At 33.0% G+C, this 25,630-nt stretch overlaps 1 protein-coding gene across 4 annotated transcripts in view; it reads left to right on the top strand.

Moving 5' to 3' along the window:
• Positions 1-25,033, top strand: part of LOC127716596 (leucine-rich repeat-containing protein 74B-like) — a 53,078-nt gene extending 28,045 nt beyond the window's left edge. For 3 of the 4 annotated variants that reach the window (XM_052222836.1, XM_052222835.1, XM_052222834.1), the window contains 8 exons: positions 2,220-2,301; positions 3,022-3,107; positions 3,797-3,991; positions 13,372-13,467; positions 13,869-14,138; positions 14,555-14,640; positions 15,748-15,901; positions 24,562-25,033. In XM_052222836.1, coding sequence (XP_052078796.1) covers positions 2,220-2,301; positions 3,022-3,107; positions 3,797-3,991; positions 13,372-13,467; positions 13,869-14,138; positions 14,555-14,640; positions 15,748-15,901; positions 24,562-24,909 — 1,317 coding nt within the window. In that variant the 3' untranslated portion in view covers positions 24,910-25,033. Of the gene's footprint in view, positions 1-2,219; positions 2,302-3,021; positions 3,108-3,796; positions 3,992-13,371; positions 13,468-13,868; positions 14,139-14,554; positions 14,641-15,747; positions 15,902-17,418; positions 17,455-24,561 lie in introns of all 4 variants that reach the window. The other variant, XM_052222837.1, reaches the window with a different exon arrangement.
• The last annotated feature ends 597 nt before the right edge of the window (positions 25,034-25,630 follow it).

Here is a 25,630-nt window from a genome sequence, read left to right as displayed (position 1 = left end):
CGTCCCACTTATGAAAAGGGTAAAATCCCCCCATTGAAAATAGGTTGGATAACTTGCCCCACTTATGAAAAGGGTTAAAATCCCGCTGGAATAAGGTCTGCCAACTCGCCCCACTCATGACAAATAGATAAACCACGATGAAACCAAGATCTCTATTTGCAGCTGTAGTACCAAGAAAATTACCAAGTCCAACTTAGGCAACTACAGCTGTGATCAGCTATAATTGTCACAATATTTGGAAGAAATCAAAATCCTTTGGCCATGAACGCCTTTTTAATGTGTATGAACATCCTACAAAATATTAAAGTTGTACCTCCAAAACTGTAGGAGATAGCCGGACAAACAATGCATCTTACGGACGAACAGACGGACGGAGGTAAATTTATACCCCACCCCTATTTTGTAACGGGGGCTTAAAAATCATACAGACGCTTACGCACACACTTAAATATATACATACATACTATATAGTCTGCATGTGCTTGCGTGTTTGAGGTTTTCAGTTGTCTTTTCAACAATAACACCTATCTATCTATCTCAACCTTTCTTGGTGTAATGAACCAGAATATGCAAATCTAGAGAGTTTCGAATGTATTTCTCGGTTCCGCGTCTGCATTTGATGTAAGTCTTTGCATTTTTATATTTCCCCGCAGATTATACAATCATAATATTCGGGTCCCGGAGATTATTTTTGGTTTGGTTTATAAAAGCCGAAGATTTTATTATTGAAAATAATCTGCGGGCTCTTGATTAAAAGCCGAAGATTTTACAATTGATAATAATCGGCGGGGGTCAGACTTTTAAAAGCCGAAGATTTTATAATATAATAATCGGCGGTGAATTTTGAAAAGCCGAAGATTTTGAAAAGCCGAAGATTATGAAAAGCCGAAGATTTTGGAAAACCGAAGATTTTGGAAAGCCGAAGATTTTGAAAAGCCGAGGATTTTGAAAGCCGAAGATTTTGAAAAGCCGAGGATTTTGAAAGCCGAAGATTTTGAAAAGTCGAAGATTTTCAGACTTTTAAAAGCCGAAGAATTTATAATATAATAATCGGCGGTGAATTTTGAAAAGCCGAAGATTTTGAAAAGCCGAAGATTATGAAAAGCCAAAGATTTTGAAAAGCCGAAGATTTTGAAAGCCGAAGATTTTGAAAAGCCGAAGATTTTAGAATTGATAATAATCGGCGGGATTTTAAAAGCCGAAGATTTATTTGTATCCATGTATTTTTTAAGAAAAATAATAATAATCAGGGGGTTCACTGTGGCTTTCCATAAATGCAGACGCGGAACCGAGAAATACATTCGAAACTCTCTAGATTTGCATATTCTGGTTCATTACACCAAGAAAGGTTGAGATAGATGGATAGGTGTTATTGTTGAAAAGACAACTGAAAACCTTAAACACGCAAGCACATGCAGACTATAAAGTACGTGTGTATGTATATATTTAAGTGTGTGCGTAATCGTCTGGAAATCTTTTATTCATTATTGAATTTTGAATAATGAAAAATGAATAATGGACGTACTTCAGCGCGGTGAATTTATTATTGAAAATAATCTACGGGATCTTGATTAAAAGCCGAAGATTTCATTATTGAAAATAATCTGCGGGCTCTTGATTCAAAGCCGAAGATATTATTATTGAAAATAATCTGCGGGCTGATTAAAAGCCGAAGATTTAACAATTCATAATAATCGGCGGCCATTTGATCAAAAGCCGAAGATTTTATGATATAATAATCGGCGGTGAATTTTGAAAAGCCGAAGATTTTGAAAAGTCGAAAATTTTGAAAGCCGAAGATTTTCAAAAGCCGGAGATTTTGAAAAGCCGAAGATTTTGAAAAGCCGAAGATTTTGAAAGCCGAAGATTTTGAAAAGCCGAAGATTTTGAAAAGCCGAAGATTTTGAAAGCCGAAGATTTTGAAAAGCCGAAGATTTTGAAAAGCCGAAGATTTTGAAAGCCGAAGATTTTGAAAAGCCGAAGATTTTGAAAAGCCGAAGATTTTAGAATTGATAATAATCGGCGGGATTCTGAAAGCCGAAGATTTATTTGTATCCATGTATTTTTAAAGGAAAAATAATAATAATCGGGGGGGGGGGGGGTTCACTGTGGCTTTCCATAGAGTACAAACAAACACCTCATTCTAAATTAACAGCTTAAATAAAAATATTATGTTATTATTATACGACGAATGTTCACAAATTCATTATTTTATTCAGAATGTACCTACTTTAGAGGAAATACACCTTGGACATAACTCGTTAGGATTTGAAGGAGGAAATATGTTGGCTAAATTAATTGGTAATTATGAATTAAGTAAACGTTTGGTATACGTATATGAAAACAAAAACTATTAAAAAAAAAAGACATATAAAGGTCAACATACACGGTATACAAACATTGACAGATGTCTATACAGTATGTTAAGCCCTACATTACTCGAAGTCTTAGAAAGTATAAGCCTTATAATGATAGACTATATCGATAAAAGAGAAAACATATATATATATATATATGGGTAAAAAGATGTGAGCATACTGACTGGCTTATATGGAGCAGCTAACAAACAACACAATTTCATGAAAAATTTATCTCCAGAGTTACTGGGTTTTCTTCTTTGTATTTTTTAATTTATAACTTTGTGTTTTATTCGGCGCTACTGTATTCTTTTCTTTGATAACTACATTATAAATATGAATAAAATGAGGTGATAGGTGATGAGACACCAACCCAACAACACAATAAACAACAAAGATTGTAGTTGTACTCTGTGAACAGATAAAACGGATAAATGATGTTGATTGAAGAAACACAAATCAACTTATGTCGCAAAGAGTGCCAAACACCCTTATGTCGCAAAGAGTGCCAAACACCCTTATGTCGCAAAGAGTGCCAAACACCCTTATTATCGTTCTCCTATACGGATCAATCATTCATTGTTCCGCAATTTCAAAGAATTGAAGTTGTAATTGTAATCATACTCAAACGATGTATTTCAAAATTCATTATATTGTGTTCCAGCTACAAATACAACGTTAAAAGTATTAGATTTACAGTGGAATCAGATTCGAAAAGACACAGCTAAATCAATATGTAAAGCTCTTGCGGTAGGTTGAAATTTTTCTTTAATCAAAGTATTGGTCACCCTTTTAATGATAAAGCATAGCTGTCCATACAATTCTACAAATATTGTAGGTCTTTTATATTTAGGATATGAAAATTCTTGTTTAATGCCTTTCCAGTAATGCGCAACAAGCTTTAAGTATTGTACTTTTTACATTATTTTCAAAATCTTTATGATCAAAACCACGTATTATTTGGTAATCTTATTAACAGAGTTTTAGATCCTACGTTTGGGTGATTCGTCTGTTATGCTTCGTTACTATGTACAAACAGAGATGTGGGGGTATACACCAATGCGATAGCAGCTCAACGACAAAAAGAATAAAAAAAAAAAAACAAATAGATTTATCTATGAAAAAATATCTGTATTCTGGTATTCGATTTGGCTTGTAAAACATTTTGAGGTCGTTGTTTCTATTTGAGTTTTCATTCTGTTCATACCATAAAGAAATACGAGTTTATCTAACCAAATATGGTTCATTATAAATGATTTAAGAATTATATACAAACTTTTCTGATCGGACGTGGCTGCGTATATATGTGCCCCACAGATTTTATAATTTAATGCAATGGGAATATAAGGTTTATGTGTTACTTACTTTTTAATATACTTGTGCATCACCCTTGGTATCTTTCCTACTTAACCCTGTATCAACATGTTTTAATCTCGCAGGACAACCAAACATTGTGGAGTTTGAATTTGTCATGGAATGGTTTAGGGAAAGAAGGATGTATAGAGCTAGCACAATCTTTAAAGAAAAATACCAAATTAGCGGATCTGAACGTTTCCAGTAACCGAATTGACATGACGTCTTTACGTTTTCTGCTCCATGGACTAGTGCAAAATAAGGGAATTCGATATTTTCAGGTTTGGATGCTTATATCAAATATGATCCAGAAAAAAAACTCATTTACAATTTAATGCGAATGATTTGAAATAGAATTTGCAGTTTAAATAAACCATCAACATTAATGGCAAACTTACATGATTTTATGCAGTGCATATAATTTAGTAGAACTATTTCTACAGATTTGTGTAATAATTCAAAAATTTATTTGAAAAATATCAGAATAATGAACTAATTTAAAAGGTGAAAAAAATAATGAAAAGGCAAACCAGTTAATAGAATTGTTCTTTTCAGAAACCTTTAATTTTAAAGTTAATTTGAGTTAAACTGATTCGCCTGCCTTTTGGTAGACAACTTGTTTCCAGATATCGCTCAATTGTATAATAAAGTAACCATGTATAAAAGTAATACGAATGACTTTTACAAAATGTGCTGCTTATTTAAATGTATTCAATGTGCAGCACGTTTGCTTTCTATTCGAACTATCGATCTTATTAAGTCTCCCAAACGAAGTTTGGGAAGACTTATTGGTTTTGCTCAGTTATTATTATTAAGTCTCCCAAACGAAGTTTGGGAAGACTTATTGGTTTTGCTCAGTTCTTATTATTATTATTATTCTTGCTCTTCCGCCACTTTTTTTAATGAACTTGTCCGCACCATTTCTCCAAAACCGCTTGTCAGATTTACTTAAGGTTTCACAATATGTTAGATTAACATGTCTATTGGTGCAATCAGGGTTTCGTTTGTGCATTGGGGTCTAAAAAGGGGTACTTTGAGGTAGGGATCACCCCCACCCCCTGCCATTTGATAAAGTTCTAATATCTTGCAAATGGTTGAGATCCCCACCCCTAAACCATATATATTCCTGTTCATCATGTCACAAAGATTCGAATGATATATAGGGTCAGTCCCCAGGGGTCCCCCCACCCCCAATGATCTAATATCTTGTAAATGGTCGAGATCCCCACCCGTAAACCATATATATTCTGGTTTGTCATGCCAAGATGATTTGAATGATATACAGGGTCAGTCCCCAGGCATTACTAATGCATATAACTTTATTGGACTTTGCCCAATGTCAGGCGAACCTGAGAATGACGAATTATGGGAGCTTCGTTTGGGAGACTTCGTAACAGCATCCTGTTACAATCATTTCTTGTTTATTTATTATTCTTGCTCTTCCGCCACTTTTTTGAATGAACTTGTCCGCACCATTTCTCCAAAACCGCTATTCAGATTTACTTAAGGTTTCACAATATGTTAGATTCACATGTCTAGTGGTGCAATCAGGGTTTCGTTTGTGCATTGGGGTCTAAAAAGGGATACTTTGAGGGGCCAAACGAAGGGAGGGGTTTACTATAGAACCCTATGGGATTTTTTTTTCAAATGATTATAACTTGAAAACCGTTAGTGATAGACACAATCTTTATAACTGAAAATGTTCTACATGATAAAGCACATCTAATGAAATAAAGGGTTTGTCCCCAGGGGTCATCCCACCCCCTGCCATTTGACAAAGTTGTAATATCTTGTAAGTGGTCAAGATCCCCACCCCTAAACCATATATGTTCTGGTTTGTCATGATAAAGCACATCAAATGAAATAAAGGGTAAGTCCCCAGGGGTCACCCCCACCCCCTGCCATTTGAAAAAGTTCTAATATCTTGTAAGTTGTCGAGATCCCCACCCCTAAACCATATATATTCTTGTTTGTCTTGATACAGTCCATCAAATGAAAAAAAGGATTAGTCCCCAGGGGTCACCCCAACCCCCTGCCATTTGAGAAAGTTGTAATATCTTTTAAATGGTTGAGATCCCCACCCCTAAACCATATATATTCCGGTTAGTCATGACACTGCACATTAAATGAAGTAAAGTATAAGTCCCCAGGGATCACTCCCACCCCCTGCCATTTGACAAAGTTGTAATATATTGTAAATGGTTGAGATCCCCTCCCCTAAACCATATATATTCTGGTTTGTCTTGATAAAGCACATCAAATGAAATAAAGGGTAAGTCCCTAGGGGTCACCCCCACCCCCTGCCATTTGAGAAAGTTCAAATATCTTGTAAGTTGTCGAGATCCCCACCCCTAAACCATATATATATTCTTATTTGTCATGATACAGTCCATCAAATGAAAAAAAGGATTAGTCCCCAGGGGTCACCCCAACCACCTGCCATTTGAGAAAGTTGTAATATCTTTTAAATGGTCGAGATCCCTACCCCTTAACCATATATATTCTGGTTAGTCATGATACAGTCCTTCAAATGAAATAAAGGGTAAGTCCCCAGGGGTCACCCCACCCCCTGCCATTTGATAAAGTTCTAATATCTTGTAAATGGTTGAGATCCCCTCCCCTAAACCATATATATTCCTGTTCGTCATGTCACAAAGATTCGAATGATATATAGGGTCAGTCCCCAGGGGTCCCCCAATCCCCAATGACCTAATATCTTGTAAATGGTCGAGATTCCCACCCCTAAACCATATATATTCTTATTCGTCATGCCAAGAAGATTTGAATGATATATAGGGTCAGTCCCTAGGGATCACCCCCACCCCCTGCCATTTGATAAAGTTCTAATATCTTGCAAATGGTTGAGATCCCCACCCCTAAACCATATATATTCCTGTTCATCATGTCACAAAGATTCGAATGATATATAGGGTCAGTCCCCAGGGGTCCCCCACCCCCAATGATCTAATATCTTGTAAATGGTCGAGATCCCCACCCGTAAACCATATATATTCTGGTTTATCATGCCAAGATGATTTGAATGATATACAGGGTCAGTCCCCATGCATTACTAATGCATACAACTTTACTGGGCTTTGCCCAATGTCAGGCGAACCTGAGAATGACGAATTATGGGAGCTTCGTTTGGGAGACTTTGTAATAGCATCCTGTTACAATCATTTCTTGTTTATTTATTATTCTTGCTCTTCCGCCACTTTTTTGAATGAACTTGTCCGCACCATTTCTCCAAAACCGCTATTCAGATTTACTTAAGGTTTCACAATATGTTAGATTCACATGTCTAGTGGTGCAATCAGGGTTTCGTTTGTGCATTGGGGTCTAAAAAGGGATACTTTGAGGGGCCAAACGAAGGGAGGGGTTTACTATAGAACCCTATGGGATTTTTTTTTTCAAATGATTATAACTTGAAAACCGTTAGTGATAGACACAATCTTTATAACTGAAAATGTTCTACATGATAAAGCACATCTAATGAAATAAAGGGTTTGTCCCCAGGGGTCATCCCACCCCCTGCCATTTGACAATGTTGTAATATCTTGTAAGTGGTCAAGATCCCCACCCCTAAACCATATATGTTCTGGTTTGTCATGATAAAGCACATCAAATGAAATAAAGGGTAAGTCCCCAGGGGTCACCCCCACCCCCTGCCATTTGAAAAAGTTCTAATACCTTGTAAGTTGTCGAGATCCCCACCCTTAAACCATATATATTCTTGTTTGTCTTGATACAGTCCATCAAATGAAAAAAAGGATTAGTCCCCAGGGGTCACCCCAACCCCCTGCCATTTGAGAAAGTTGTAATATCTTTTAAATGGTTGAGATCCCCACCCCTAAACCATATAAGATAAGATAAGATAAGATATTTTATTTCCAATTATGGGCCCCAAAGGGCATAAACATTACAACATCAATAATTTTTTCATAATACAATACAAACAATGAGATAAAAAAAAAAAAGTTAAACGAGAACTATTTAAGTTCTTAAAGAATACGTAGATAAAGAATCTATAGTATGTTGTTTTTTTTAATACTAATGCATTTTATTGCAAGTGTGGTTGATATAGATAACAAACAAGCAGCCCAAAAAGAAAAAAAGAAAAATAGATATCCACATATGTATAGTACACAAAAAGTTGGATCAATTAAATATATAATAATTAGCCAAAAAGAAAGTAGAAATTAAACATGTCCATGACTCATCCTGTGTCAGCAGCAAATAGGAAAGCATTATGGTTTCCTAAAGGCAGCTGACACCAGGGGGCGATACCTTATGGGCCATAGGCATGTAAAATGTGTGTAAATGTCTCTTTCCTACCTGTATCAAAAGCAAACAAGGAAGCATCATAGGTAACTTGAATGCAGTTGATACCAGGGGACGATGCCTCAAGGATATAAGAGAACATTTGAATAAATAATATATCTTAACAATTATTTTTTTTTTTAATCGGCTAGTATGTTTGTGATATTCAGATGAATATAATTTTCTATGTCCAATCAAATGTATATACACACATAGATTTCCTTTAACTAATCTTCACTAAGGAAGATGTTTGTATATAAAATTACATATTATTTTAAGTAACTCAACATTTTCTACACTAAATAACCAGATAATTTTGCTTTGACTGTTCATATGATTAAAATAAGAATTATATTGTGCAATACTAGCTAACATACAGTTTTTATCATCCTCAAATTTGTTACAATCAAATAGAAAATGAGCCTCATCTTCGACAGTATTGGAAGAACATTTATTACATATTCTGTTAATTCGGGGAATACCCTGATATCTACCTAATTCTATTTGTAATCTATGAGAAGATACACGTAATTTAGTAAAACTTCTTCTAAGTTCAAAATTCTTGATCAATGTTAGATATTTTTCAAAACCAAAATTTGTTTTATATAAAAGGTAGGTTTTCAGTTTACTGTGTGAAAATTTATCTATTTGTTTTTTCCAACAGCTAATAAACAATATTGATAGCTTGGTTTGTATATATTTCTTAAATTTGTATAAGGATTCACAAAATGGAGCATTTATGGCATTTGTATAGTCAATACCAAGTATTTTAAAAACAACATTTATTGAACCATACCATGATGTTATATTCATGTGATGTAGTGTCTTTGATTGTGTATATGCCTCTTTTAATAGAGGAAAATTATTACCTAAATTCTCTAATCTATACCAGTACAATAACATTCCTTTTATAATATTAAAATATATTGGAAATCTTCCAAGTTCAGATAACACTGCAGCATTTGTTGTTTTCTTGTGTACCCCAAGTATAAATTTACAAAATTTTATATGAAGTTTCTCACAGGGTAAACCTGAATATAATTTTTCAAAAGATATATCTTCCTTCTTACATTTAGAGGAAAGAGAATTAAACATCCCCCATATTTCGCTACCATATAATAAAATAGGTTTTACAGTGTGGTCAAAAACATGAATACTTGTTTTTACATCAGGATTAAGTGATAAAAGATCTTTCCTTAATTTGAAATGAGCTTTCAGGGATTTTTTGTATAGTTCATTTTGAGCATAACTGAATGAACCAGATGAGCTTAAATATAAACCTAGGTATTTGTATTTTGAAACACATTCCAGATTTATATTCTGAAATGTGAATATCTGTTTTACATGTCTGCCTGCCTTGTTGAAAATCAGCACCTTTGTCTTATTAGTATTCACATTGAGACACCAATCTTTGCAAAATTTATCAAGCATTCCCAGCTTTTCTCGTAGTCCTTCAGCTGATGTAGATAATAAAACAATATCATCAGCATACATTAAACAATGTAGATCTTTGTCATTGACATTAACTGGGTCTCTAGTATCTGACAAATATCTGGGCAAATCATTTATGAATATCTTGAATAAATTCGGACTGAGGTTGTCACCTTGTTTGACTCCAATATCTAATGGGAAAAAATCACTTACTTGATTTTGAATTTTGACACATGATTTGCTAATTTCATACATACTTTTAATAATGTTATAAAAATAAGACCCAGCCCCAATATCTAGTAGTTTAATCTTGATCCCTGTATGTATAACAGTATCAAAAGCCTTCTGAAAATCAACAAAACAGGCAAACAGTCTACCTTCTTTTGAATTACAGTATTTGTTAATAAGACAGTTTAAAATAAACATATGATCTGCAGTTCTGGCTTTCCTTGTGAATCCAATTTGACTATCATGCATAATATTATGTTCCTGAAGAAATTTGTCCAGTCTTAGACTTAATATTCTATTAAAAAGCTTTCCAATTGCACTTGTTATTGTTATTCCTCTATAATTGTTAGGGTCACTTGTATCGTTGCTTTTAAAAATTGGTGTAATATAACCTTCAGCCCAAGATGTTGGGTATATACCTGAAGACAGACAAGTATTAAACATCTGTTGAAAACTTTTTAAAAGGAAAGTCTGTCCATTCTTTATCATATTATTACTAATGTTATCCAAGCCTGATGATTTATTGCATTTTAAGTGTGAAATGGCTTTGGATATTTCAGACTCAGTGATAACGGAGTCCAACTCGTTGAAACATTTTGAGTTTTCTAACTGTTTCAGTTTTTCACATAGCTCTGTATATCTACTTTGAAATTCACCTTTCAGTTGTGACAACTTTTGGAAATGTGATATCAGAGTTGATGGTTGTACTCCACATTTTTTTTTAGTTTCATTTTTTTCCTGTAGTTCATTAATTAAGTTCCAATACAGTTTTGGATTCTCTTCGTGCAAGGAGTCCAGCTGACTAATCAATGATTGTTTGTATTGTTTGTATTTATATTTCCTTAGTTTGGAGTATTCACGATTCAGTTTATAAAAGTGATTTTTGATAATTGGATCATATGGAAATCTTGAATAAATTTTTCCATAATTAAGCAAGTTAGTTCGAGCTTGTTGTAAACTTGCGTCAAACCACTTTTTGTTTTTTTGTTTGTTTGTGTGTTTTTTTAAAGGTCGTTTAAGTGATAGATTTGCTGCTGATAAAAAGATGTTTGAAAGTTTTGATGATGCTTCATCTACTGATGTCTGAGTAAATTGAATTGTGCTGTTGTTGAATTCTAGTATGTAGTTTTGTAGTGTATCTGAAGAAAGTGTTTCTTGAAATTTTATTGCTGAACAGTCAGTCCAGATATGATTAGGTGTCATATTTTTCAACTGGATTGGAATATCATTTTCTCCAGGAACACAATATTTTGCAGATAATTCCCACTCAAGTTTACAATGACAATCAGATAATGTGGGAATAAATCTGGATACTTTAAAATACAGTACATTTTCAAGAATTTCTTCCGACACAGCAACATAATCAACCACACTTGCACCATTGGGGGTATAGCAAGTAAAATTACCAAATGTATCACCAAGAACTCTGCCATTTAAAATTCTTATTTGTTTACTAATGCAAAAATCCAAAACTTCTTTGCCTCTTTGATCAATTTTTTGGTCTCGACTTTTTCTTGTCATAATGTTTTTGTCAGTAGGGTATGTATCAAAAATTGGAGTAAATTTTGAATCATCGTTTACTATAAAGTCATTTTCAGAGCCTATTCTGGCATTAAAATCTCCACATAACAAAATTTCACCCATTTTTTTATACTGAAAGATATCTTTTTCTATGCATTCAAAAACATCAGAAGAGAGTTCTTGGGTATATTTAGACGTAACAGGGGGGTTGTACAGTACACAAATAAATAGGTCACTTTTAAATCCAAAAAAGGATTTTTCTAATTTAATCCATTGATAATCTGGATTACTGTTAATCAATATTTTGACATGAGGTTTAACGTGACTTTTCTGTAGAATTGCTATACCCCCAAAATGACGGTTATTATTTGATAATTTTCTACATATTGGATGATAATGAAATTTACCAATATTGTGTATTTGGGAATTATATCCCACATGAGTTTCGACTAAAAAAACAATGTCGTAATTCTCTATATGTTTCAGAAAAAGGGGATCCTCTGCTTTATTCATGCCCTTTGAAAATAAGCCACCTATATTCCAATAACCAAATTTTACAGATGATTGGTTTGATTTTGGCATTTTGGTTGATACAATTAAATCTGGTATAAATAATAGAATAGATTTTCTATCTATAAAAAAAAAAAAATAATAAAAATTTGTCTCTAAATAAAAGGAAGAGACAACAAGGAAAATATTCAGAAATGTAAATATTTGAAATAAGTAGATTTATTTAGAGGATAGTTTTTACAATGGTTTTCTAAATACAAATAGTCTATGATATAATGACAGATAATTTCTTTTCTATGTATCCTCTTTTAACTGAATAACTATTAAACTGATTTGGGTTGAATAACCTGATATCCTGGGTTAATTCAAGATCAAAAGTATGATTCAAATGTGAAAACTAAAAATAAAAATGAATAAAATAAAATAAAAAAGGCGAACTTTTATACCTAGCAGAGGTTACATATATATGACCATGTAATAGTGTGACTTCTTCACATAATGGCTGTTTCATTTGAAAAATCTATTCAAATGTGAATATGAATTTATCAGCCCAAAAAAAAGAAGAAATATATAAAGTTGTACATGTATATATAAATTATATGTAAATGACTTTAAACATGTTAAAGGAAGTCAACATAATGATATGGTAATATGTATAATATTAAAAAGCAAGTTATTCATGATGACCTCTGCCACGTCCACGTCCACGTCCTCTTGTGTTGCGCGATTTGGATCTACCTCTTGAATTTGGCATGGGAATGTTTAAGGCAGTGTGTATTCCGGTTAGTCATGACACTGCACATTAAATGAAGTAAAGTATAAGTCCCCAGGGGTCACTCCCACCCCCTGCCATTTGACAAAGTTGTAATATATTGTAAATGGTTGAGATCCCCTCCCCTAAACCATATATATTCTGGTTTGTCATGATAAAGCACATCAAATGAAATAAAGGGTAAGTCCCTAGGGGTCACCCCCACCCCCTGCCATTTGAGAAAGTTCTAATATCTTGTAAATGGTTGAGATCCCCTCCCCTAAACCATATATATTCCTGTTCGTCATGACACAAAGATTCGAATGATATATAGGGTCAGTCCCCCAGGGGTCCCCCCACCCCAATGACCTAATATCTTGTAAATGGTCGAGATCCCCACCCCTAAACCATATATATTCTTATTCGTCATGCCAAGAAGATTTGAATGATATATAGAGTCAGTCCCTAGGGATCACCCCCACCCCCTGCCATTTGATAAAGTTCTAATATCTTGCAAATGGTTGAGATCCCCACCCCTAAACCATATATATTCCTGTTCATCATGTCACAATGATTCGAAAGATATATAGGGTCAGTCCCCAGGGGTCCCCCACCCCCAATGATCTTATATCTTGTAAATGGTCGAGATCCCCACCCGTAAACCATATATATTCTGGTTTGTCATGCCAAGATGATTTGAATGAAATACAGGGTCAGTCCCCAGGCATTACTAATGCATATAACTTTACTGGACTGCCCAATGTCAGGCGAACCTGGGAATGACAAATTATGGGAGCTTCGTTTGGGAGACTTCGTAACAGCATCCTGTTACAATCATTTCTTGTTTTACATATTTCTATGCGAACTATCTATCTTATTTTACATATTTAATAATTTCAGATGGGAAGAAACCCTATCACAACAGAGGGGGCCAAAGCTGTTATAAAAGCCATTCAGATGTCTAAACACTCACGACTAGAAAGCATTCAGTTGGAGGCATGTACCTATATTTATCTTTGAAAACTATATATGTATAATTTAACTTGTACCAATTCGATAACTTTCAATTACTGTAAATTCAGAAATTGTTGCAAGCATTTGTGATTGCGATTTTGACATGACCAATCAAAATTCGAGATTAATTATTGCGATTTAAAGAAAATCTGCAAAAATATAAATGTATTATACATCATAATGCGAGTTTTTAATATTGCGATTTGCACCAATTAAAAATTCGCAATGTATTCTGAATTTACGGTATTCCATGATACCCGTATATATTACACATAATATTAACTTGTCAGTTTGTATTTCAAGTAGTTGCAATTTAGCAGTTAAAACCAAATATCTTTCAACTGATTGTAAATTTGTTTAATTCTCCTTTTACATTTAAAAAGGATATATCTATTGACGACCAGTTCCTGGAATTGATGAAAGAGCTAAAGGAATCAAAATCTATACGGGTAACTCATGGAGAAAGAATTGCTGGTGGTAATGCTGTTACAGAAAAGGACCACGACCCTCATGATTTGAACCGATTTGATCCAGTAATGGTGCTAGTGGAATACATGCGCATTGACAATTTAAGATTAATAGACTTTTTCCAATATCTGGATTCGAGCAGTCGGGAAAAATTGAGTAAAGGCAATTTTCGGGATGGAGTAGCGGTACGTTGACTCAGTACTAAATAGTGTAGAGTTCTGGACCTATAATCTCATAGATTTTTCACCTAATTATCTTTTTTTGTTCATGCTTGAAGTTACTCTGAATTCCTTGTATTTTATTAAATTTTATAAACATAGGAAATAAGTCAACAGAAGGAAACACTCAACATCAGCATTTGATCATATTTCTAGCATTGAGAATGATATCTATGTTACATACTATTGGGAATGATATATACATTACATATTATTGAACATGATATTTACGTTAAATATTATTGAGAATGATATTTATAACATATTTTAGTTTGTTTTAATTTCTTAATGTTATATTTAATTTTAGCAGCTATGATAATAGTAATGAAATCATAGAACAACATTTGACCTACAATGTACACTATTAGTGTTTTGCTTTTTAGACTTTAGGAATCCCACTGACAGAACATCATTTGGATATTGTTATGCAAAAGATAGATCTGAAGAAAGACGGATATGTTGATCTTGAGTAAGTAGTTTAAGAGACTAAGGATAACAGCATGTATTTTTTCTACTTTTAAATCAGATAAAGTGAACGATCTCAATCCCTCGTTTTTCATCTTATAGTTTACTTACTTTGCGAAAAACGTAAATCTATATACACGAAATAAGTCTTTGGGTAAAATCGCATTTCTGCATTGTTATGAACGAAAATTAATTGGCAATTGTATCAGTCTTTTTTTCGTTCATTTGTATCTATTTATCTGCTGAGGTGATGTGCAGTTGAAGGCACACAATGTCCAATCAAAATGGTTGGAAGGGAAGTTATCCTATGAATAAAATACTTTCTATAAAATAATTAAATAGAATTGATAGCCCAGAAAGCCAGATTATAAATGTTTCTTTTAGATCTTTCGTAAGTATACGTAGTACATTGAACAGACAGGAAGATTATTAATTATTAATCATGATCTGAAAAACTTTTATGTAATCGTACTTTTTAGATGCATTCTATCTTTCTTTCCCTCCGACTCGTAGATTTTTATATTTACGTTATACATCAATATCTTTAGCATCATATTGTATGTTTTGTATTTCATATTCTAAAACCTCTATGTAAATGAACTAAGTGGGACATATATATACTCAACATCAGTAATATATAACCATGGAAGTACAATATGATACTTCCATAAATATAACATATCTTTTTTAGCATTTTGTATGGTTGTTTGGTTTATTGACATATACCATTTATTTCTGTTAGTTTGTAGAAAAAAAGTATGCTGATAGTGTAGTTTCTATAAAAATACTATCAATGGGGTCTGGATGGAGTTTACATGATAGAGAAATTCGGGCCAAAAATAAAAAATAGTCAAAAATGAGTCATAAAAAGAAAGAAGAGAGAGTAAGAAATAACCTATGATATAGAGAAAATAGAATATTGGACCAAATAATTAAATATAGAGAAAATGACCTTAGAAGTTAAAGAAAACTGGAATGAATACTCCCAGATCCAGACCCTATACTGGTATTATTATGAACACCAAATAAAGAATAGATGAAAAAAAAAACCGCAAAACATTTATATATGTTTTGCATATAAATAATTGATATGATTTTGCTGCCATTTTAGGGAGTTCATGACAGTCCATAGAGAAGTGTCCAGACAAATAACACAACGTACAACTAGAGCAAAATCGAAGAAAAAAGAAGATGAAGGCCTTGTAGGTCTTAGAAAAATTCTGAGAGAAATCATCGAGAAACGCAATAAAACAAACAAGGAAAAGGCGAGTAATAAGCTTGCCGATAAGGCTGCTGATAATGCATCACGTGACAAAGTTGTTTCTAAAAATAAAACGTTTGCCATATCAAAACCTAAATTTGCTGACATCACTGGTCGTAAGGGATGAGCACAAGAAATAATTTCACTGCTTCCTTTCACTATTGCATGTGCTATTTACATTTTGCTTTTCATTTAGTGCAATATAGTAAGGTTCACTATAGTTCAAGATTCAGGGTAGAAAAAGTTTTGTATACACATTGTTTTATATTATTACTGTTGTTATTTATTAACTGTTATGTTACTGTTAATTTAGATAAAAATAAAAGTAAAATATCTTATTTTGTCAAGAGTACTTTAGGGATTATAATATTCAGAGTAAGTCTATGACTTTATTCTATTGTAAGTATCTCAAGAACTTGATGTTGAAATGAAACAGTTTACATACAATTATTTATACAGAAAGTGCATGTTAAATCTGTAACACGACACTAGTATCATATACACATGCATGAGAAGAAACAATCTGTTCAATCTTACCCACTCTACTGTCTAATACACTCAAATACCATATACTAACTTAACTCGTCTTTAAATCGTACACTGGTAATGTGTTATGTTTCTTTTAACCACCTGAGAACTGCATTCAAGAACAATAGTTTCAGTTGCCATATATTTGTCATTAAGTTTGAGTTATGCTTGATTTTTGTGAAGAAAAAAAAATTAAGTGCATGGCATCCTAATGATTAATGAATGTATCCTGGAAAATTAACATATATAAAACTGTTGTTTCTTATATAGATATATATTGTACACACTTGTTTTTCAAATAATTCTACATGTATGACTTTTCTGCAGTATAAATAACGATATGCAAGAGCATGCATTTAGATATACCGGTTGGTGTCTACGAACATCTTTATGCCAAAACATATACATAGCCCTATGAAACATAGTTCATCTTCTATTAAAAAGGCAGGTATAGTTCAGGTCTATAATAATAAGCCATTATTGCAATGGATAAACAAACATTTCCATATCGTAAGACTACTGCAATATATTTGCTTAGATGAGCAAGGTTATTGCGGGAACTGTACATACGCTGGTGACATTTTCATGTTAATTTTGGTTCAAAAGTTTTCGTTACAAAATCTCATAGCTTTCGTAAAAAAAAAACACTAATTTCATTTATAAAATTACTTTCTACGACTCGGTCGTGTGAAACTTTTGAGTTTGCCGTAGTAAAACATGGTCTTTGCCATTCCCATGGAGGTGTTTTGTCACTAAATTTGCTATAATAGTTTACAGTAATCGAATTTGTCTACGAATGGAACACACGTTCACACCACTTAACAAAATTACATAATGTCTTGTAAGTTTCCAATGTGTACCAAAATAGTAAAAGCCAGACCTCAAACATTATTGTTGTCACCAGTATGTATCAAAATACTATACTCATTTAATTAGATTCTTTATTGCCATTAAACAGCAGTATATTCATGTCGTAATTGATTGTAATTGTAGGCCCAAGCAAAATTTGAAAAATGAAATCCACATTGGGTAATTAATGCTTTATTTTTATATTTTATGCACACGCACATTTGTCACGGTTTTTACATATGATTTAAGATTTGTGTATCAATGTTGGTCTTGGTGCTGCTACTTAGCGTTCATTATCATTTAATTCCATTTTTTCTGTCATTACTTATAACTTTGACATACAGATGACTTCAGAATATTCAATAACACTAAATTAGCGGTAAAAGGTTTATAGTTAGGGATAAAATATTATGAAATGTTTATGTGCATAGTGCAATAACCGACATAGGAAGAACAATATTGATAAAGGTTCCATTAAAATCAGTGCCAAAACACATTCAGATTTATGTACTTTATAAGCGATGTCTTGTTTTTCCACTTGTATATAGTGAATCACTAATATGTCACTGCATGCACTACTCGAAAAATTTGAAAAAAAATACTTTGCATCCAAAAGAAACCGAAAGTGCAAAAGAAATGTATGTTAACAGTTCTTATTCTCTTAATAGAAATGCATGATTTAGTAAATTGCAAAAATTTTACTACCGACCTGAGATTTTTATTTATTGCCAACCTTTTCGTTTTTTAACTTACGCGCATGCGTACCGACACGATACTACAAAGAATGACAACATTGAAAACAAAGAGTGCAGTATTTTGTTGACCAATAATATGTTTACGAGTATACATTTTTATTTCCAATAAAAGAAATAGAAATGAATTTTCACATACCGGTATTTTACCCCAATATGTTGAAAATGCCGATAATTTGGATTTGATTTTTAGCAAAATTGTTATCAAAACTAAGTTAGTTAGTCCATTGAACCATAGTCTGTTAATTACAGCATGTATAACCAAAAGCAGATTTTGAATACAATAAGATTACAATGCATTATTTCTAAAGCAGAATGACCACTCTCCTGGGAAGGGGGGGGGGGGGGTGTGGTGGAGGGCAAGGGTGTTTAGCCGACGTTGAAAGAATGCAAATAATCCTCATGTTGGCAGCTCTTTAGTAGTCTATGTTAAAGGTATTTACAATTTACAGGGCAATTTTGAACTAGACGTAAAGTAAAGACACTTGTCTACACAATCGGAAGCCTTTTGTTGACTTCTAGATGTATTAACTCTTGTGTCGTTTGATTTTACTTAAAACAATTAATACAAACGAGTGTTTCACTATTTTATGAATTCTCACGCTAAAACATAAACTATATTGAATGATCAAGAAATGAAAACTGATTGGTGTTCATTTACCCTGAGAAATGGTAAGTACTACTTAAAATTTTACACTTTTTGGATATGTGTTTTTCAGAAACAGTTTATGACGACACAAACCGTTATATATTTCAATTCATTTGGATAATATTTGCATTTACAATTTGAATGATGCCATAAAGGCTATATGTTTTGTTTTCAAAATTCGTCCCTCCTTTCCGTTGTAACTGCTCCTCAATCTTGTCAATATCTTTTTGATGTATCAATCATCACATTTAATGAGCTACAGCTAGTTTTCTATCAAATGTATTGTTGTCTGTTTGCTCGTATATATTCTGTTGACTATGCTGTCTTTATTTTTTAACGTATGGTTATGATCGACCCCTTAGTGTCTTCTTTTTTGTAGTCACATTTTATATACACTGCCACCGTGAAACTGTTTACCATTACTTGAAGTGACGGAAATTTTCCCCATTTTTCAGGCGATGAAATTTATTCGTTTTTCAGTAAGTTTAAAAAGAAGGGTACCATTTTGTGTAATCAACTCAGATCTCTGACACTTCACAGACAGGTTCACACATGTTGAAATTGTGCACCTGCTATTATAAAATTATTTGAGGAACTCCCCCCCCCCCCATTTTTTCAGACTTAGAAACGATCAGTTTGCAGAAAAATTTAGAAAAGATTGTACCAGTTATGCATATTTAATCCTCCTACAAGTTTCAACCCAGATATGAAAGTTCAAAGAAGTATTGCACACATATTAAAATTGTACATCTTTCATTATGGAATTCATTGAGGAATTTTCCCTTTTTTTCTCATACTTCGGAACTTATTCATTTTCAAACAAAATTTAGGACAAATGACAACTGACACTTCACAGGCAGGATGCACACATGTTGAAGTTGTGCACCTGCTATTATACAATTGTTTGAAGAAATTTTCCCAATTTTTCCAGACTTGGAAACTTGACCGTTTTGAAACAAAATTTAGAAAAGACTATACTAGTTAGTAATTTCAATCCTCCAACAGGTTTCAACATAGATCCCCAAAACTCCAAAGAAAGACTGCCCACATATTGAAATTGTTCACCTGTTATAATGAAATTCATTAAGGAATCTCGCTGATTTTTTCAGACTTTGGGGCTTATTCATTTTCAAGCAAAATGTAGGACATATGGGACCAGTTTTGTGTAATCAACTCCAATTACAGTTTTCAAACCAGATCCCTGAAATATAATACAAAGGCTGCACACATGTTGAAGTTGTGTACCGGCTATTAAGGAATTGTTTGAGGATTAATTCTCATTTTTCCAGACTTGAGAACTAAAATTGCTTAAGGAGTTACAATTTATCGTGGAAAAATTGATAACTGCGAGACAAATATCCTTCAACTTTATTAAGGGTTTTCAAGTATGTCTTGCTTTGTCGTCAAACGTTCCACCAATTAGTAAACAGCATGGACTTTCCCCTTTGAAGTATTTCAAAAGCACTGTAAAAATATAAATAAAAGCATGTGCACAACCTTAATATTGAAAAAAAGATAAAATGAATTAAGGCGACAGTAGTAGATGGTCAAATAGCGAAAATCGATTATAATAACGTTAATAGTACCAATTTGTCTGCACCACATGCGCATTTGACAACAAATGTCTCTTCCGTGATGCCCGAGGCCAAAATATTTGAAAATCCAAAACTTATTAAAAGATGAAGAGGTTATAATTAAACCAATAAGGACAAAAAGCAAGCGATCAGAGCTTTTCATGAGGGAGATATATTCCTTTATTTAAAATTAAATTAGACACAGCAAGATAACACAAAAAAATTGCAGGAATCGCATAAACTGCCAATTAAGTAAAACCGGGTGTGCCTACAGGGTAGGCTTCTAATAGTCGATACAAAATTATGACCTTGAAAATTATGGCACTAGTTGAAAGTTCAAAGAAAGATAACTATGAGTTACATTTGTTACAAAAAGTATCATCTGTAACGGAAGTTAAGAAAAGGATAACAATAATAATATTATAATAGTAATAAAAGTTATACATGGCTACTTTGTACTTGGTAAATTTAAGAATTTAAATCTATTAAGAAATATAAATGAATAATAACAAATGAATTGTACAGAATGGTTTGAATAATAGCAGTCAATGTGTTATCGGTATTCCTTTACAGAACAAGAATTTTTTCACTTACTCATTTACATGAGCGTATTTAGTTACGCATTTTGGTATATTGATATAAAGATATGTAAAAAGTAAAAAAAAACAAAAATACCGAATTCCAAGGAAAATTCAAAACGGAGAGTCCCTTATCAAATGGCAAAATCAAAAGCTCAAACACATCAAACGAATGGAAAACAACTGTCATATTCCTGACTTGGTACAGGCATTTCCTAATGTAGTAAATGGTGGATTAAATCTGGTTTTATAGCTAGCTAAACCTCACACTTGTATGACATTCGTATAGAATTCATTTTTATTGACAACAATGTGTGAGCAAAACAAACAGACATAATAGGTAAAAATGTCAAAAATTGGGGTACAGCAGTCAACATTGTGTTTTAATCTTAATCACTATAAAAAAAAAACTATGTCAGCAAAATGTCGTAACAGATGTAGGATGTCAAAAACACGTTGAAGGGAAACGGAGTACGTAATCAGGAAGATTTTTTTTGAAATTTACAAAAACAATAAAATGTTTTTCGTGCAATGAGCCAAAATATTGTGCTACAAATTTTACCTTCTGATAAAAAGGATCACACCGTCTCACAAAAAAAATGAAATTACAATGTTACAGCCTTAGTACTTAAATTTAGTATAAAGTGCCCCATTAAAACGCCTTACAAACTTATTTTCTTTTTTAATTATATAACTAATATAAACTAGTAATAAGATCGATTTCAAGATCATGACACGTTTTCGGATATTTCAAATTTCTAATATAATAAGAAATATTTTGAGTCGGTTCTTTAATACAGTATTTAAACTATGGTATGAGTATGGACAATGTACATTTTTCAAGGTACAGGTCGTGCAAAAAAAATCAGATTTCGTAAGAATTATAGTGAAAGAAAATCAAAAATATGCCAGCAATAACAAATTTCATTAAATGACAATATACCAACATTAAGATATTACAAAAGACAACTTCTAACGAGGTTCCTGTCTTGGGACAGGTATATGAGCATGTGGTGGTGTTAAACTAACGTTTTAAGATCTTAACCTTTTACCTTTTTAAATCTGGATTAATGGACTTACCAAGAGTAATCAAGGAACATACTATGAATATTAGTACTTGAATAGCATTTGAAGCCTTAAAACGGTAATATAATAGGTAACAAAAACATACTACAAACAAAACAATAATAACCTACATAAGCCAGTATAAAAAAAAACCGCTCGCTGTTTAACCTAACCGATTCGTCCCCGAGATGATCAGTAGTCATCTCTTTTGTGTTGACATGAAGTGTCATTGAGATGTTCATTTTCTGTAAGTTTACTGTTTACGAATTTTGAATAGTTCGAAATACTAAGGTTTGGTTACCCGAGGAATATGTTGCCTTAGCCGTATATGTGAAAACTTTTCGGAATTTTCGGTATTTGATGCTCTGGGTTTTACTGTGCGTATTGCTGTGTTTCTTTATTCTACATTGGCTAGAGGTATAGGGGGAGGGTTGAGATCTCACAAAACATGTTTAACCCCGCCGCATTTTTGCGCCTGTCCCAAGTCAGGAGCCTCTGGCCTTTGTTAGTCTTGTATGTTTTTTACAAAACTTTGAATTATTGAAATACTAAGGCTATTCTACCGCAGCAATAACTAACCTTAGATTTATTTGGCAAAACGTTTAGGAATTTTTGGTTTTCAATGCTCTCTAACTTCGTACTTTATTTGGCCTTTTAACATTTTTTGATTCGAGTGTCACTGATGAGTCTTTTGAAGACGAAACGCGCGTCTGGCGCAAACACTAAATTTCAATCCTGGTATCTATGATGAGTTTATTTACAACCACTGGGTCGATGCCACTGCTGGTGGAGTTTTAATTCCCCGAGTAGTCAGCACTTCTGTGTTGGCAAGAATTATCATTGATATGGTCATAATTATAAATTAACTGTTTACAAAACTTTGAATTATTTAAATACTAAGGCTATTCTACCTCAGGAATAGATAACCTAAGATTTATTTGGCAAAACGTTTAGGAATTTTTGGTTTTCAATGCTCTTCAACTTCGTACTTTATTTAACCTTTTAACATTTTTTGATTCGATCGTCACTGATGAGTCTTTTGAAGACGAAACGCGCGTCTGACGCAAACACTAAATTTCAATCCTGGTATCTATGATGAGTTTATTCTAATTTTAGTTCATTTATATGTTTTGGAGTTTAGTGTGACGTCCATTTTCACTGAACTAGCACACAATTTTAGTTAGGGGCCAGCTGAGGATCACCTCCGGGTGCGGGATTTTCTCGCTGTATTGAAGACCCATTGGTGGCCTTCGGCTGTTGTCTGCTCTTTGGTCGGGTTGTTGTCTCTTTGACATAGTCTCCATTTCCATTCTCAATTTTATCTTCAAATTCGTTTATTTTATCGTTATTTGGCCTTCCAACTGCTTGATTTGAGCGCCACTGATGACTTGTGTAGACAAACGTACGTTTGGCGGACCAAATTATAAGCCTGGAGTCTTTGATAAGTTTTTACGTAATTATAGTCATTGGACTAACAAAAATTATTAAAACGAAAGCTTTCTTCGCCATTTTTTTAAAGGTTTTTAGCTAGGTAGAAGGTATTGGAAATTAACATTATAAAGATTACAAATATCTAAACTGTTAAGGCAAAAAAAGTTTATTGAAACTCTAATATAGACAGAAATGTTTCAGTTTTTTCTATTTGTTCTTATCTTGAATTTGAAAATTAATTATCAAGTTATTTTAACAACATATTGTTTCATAATCACAGAGTACATATGATAAATACACAAATGTGGGTCTGCATGCTGGCGCTTAAGCAATATTTTGTGGGTGAGTATATGACACAACAAATATCTTCTGATGTAATCATATACAAGTCGGTACATGTATTTTTATGTCTAGTAATTGCTTGCATCATTGTCATTCAGTCATTCCGTTTGCCTGTCCGTCCGTCTGAACGACATTGAATAGAAAACTGTCGTTAAAGTTTTCTTGGCTTTAATGAAAGAGAATGATTTTATATTTGGTCTACAGCTTGAAAATGCGGAGTTGTAGCGTGTAATATTTATCAGCTCTGCTTTTCAGGTAGTTTGATATTTCACAACACTCATCGTACAAGGAAAATTGTCGCCAAACTTAACTTGGCTACTACAAAAGGAAATGATTTTATAATAGTTATTGGTCTGCAGTTTGATAATGTTGAATTGTAAAGTGTAAGCAATTTGCACATCTGATGTGCAGCCACTACCTGTTTGCCGATAATTTGAAACATTACAATAATCATCAAACTTTTCTTAGTTTCAATGGAAGGGAATGGTTTTATATATTCGATACAGATAATGTTTAGTTGTAGCTTGTTAGCAATTTTCAACATCTGCCCTGCAGTCTGTTCCTGATGGCCAATATTTTGAAATTTTACTCATTTTCTTAGCCTCAATAATTTTAGGGAATGATCAGTTATGCTTCAGTACACATCTTATATGAATCAATTGCACGCAGCGATGCAGGTCCAGCCATTGTATTAGTCTGGTTTACATATCTGTAGACTTTAAGTACTATATATTGTTCAATGCACATTGTCTGTAGTCAAGAAGGTAATTATAATAGTATTTCTGTTCTTGCATTGGTATCACGATAGTTCGTTTCAAATGAGGATGATAGATTTCTTATATTTGATGTCAATCATATTGATTTAAAGATAGATAATAAAGGAAATTCTTTTTCAGGCAAAGATAAAGCTTTCCCTTGCAGCTGCAACTAGAATGTTGACGAGTCCTCGACGCTTTTCAGTGGCAGGAACTCACCGTATCGAAGCAGATTCGAGTAATGCGAACACAAGACCAACATCATCTGCTTCAATCAGGGTACATACACCTATCAGTGAAACTCCGAGGGATAAATCTACGCCATCAAGGAGTACGAATGCAAGAAGGCCAACCACTTCAAGAAGAGGTTCTTTTTATAGGCCAGTTTTAAATGTGCGTAAGAGACCATCGTCATCACTGAACAAAAATGTTACATTTTCGGAACGAAATCCTTCAGCAAATATAACTAAAGAAGTTCCTGTTGCATAGTGAAAAATATAACGCACTGCTATAATTTGTATAATATATTGAATATCAAAGAAAAAAACCCGAAGAAATAATTTTATATTAAAATGGTAGAGAAGTACATTTTCATCTACCAAAAAAATACAAATTATTTTTTTTGTTTAAATTACAGATATACCTATAACAAGAAAAACATTCTAGAGACATGCTTATTTCATGCATTGTCCATGCACTTAAGATTATCGGACGAAGAAAATGACATTGAAACAAGGAGATCTTATTTTTAGTACCAAAAGGAATTTATTTTTTATAATAATTCTGAAAAAGATATACTAGTATCAACCTTCTTCAATAAATAACCTACATTCATTATGCTCGATCTATTAGACTTGGGTATGCTCAAGATGCTCGAGACCAAAAGTTTGGAAAGCTAAATAAAAATGTTTGAGAGCTCAATAGGAGTTGGTTTACTAACTCATAATTTTGGCCCTAAAAATCTGAAATATTGAACTGTGATAATGTTGTGAAAATTTGATCAAAACATATGTTTTTATGTTCAAGTGTTTCAGTTGATGAAGATTTTCATGAATTGAGTCATTGGTGATGTGTTTGTGACGTCATAAATGTATGTGAATTTCGTAAAAACCTGATTTTTTATGTAGTTTTGCATTTTCTGAAAAATTAAGAGTGGCGCCACCCCTTGCCCATAAATAGTTTTGCCGAAATATTCTTTTCATACCATATT

The sequence above is a fragment of the Mytilus californianus genome, unplaced genomic scaffold (genome assembly GCF_021869535.1).
Source record: "Mytilus californianus isolate M0D057914Y unplaced genomic scaffold, xbMytCali1.0.p SCAF_9, whole genome shotgun sequence".
Classification (NCBI taxonomy): Eukaryota; Metazoa; Mollusca; class Bivalvia; order Mytilida; family Mytilidae; genus Mytilus; species Mytilus californianus.
Note: the sequence above shows the minus strand (reverse complement) of the source record. Positions and strands in the feature narration are given on the sequence as shown.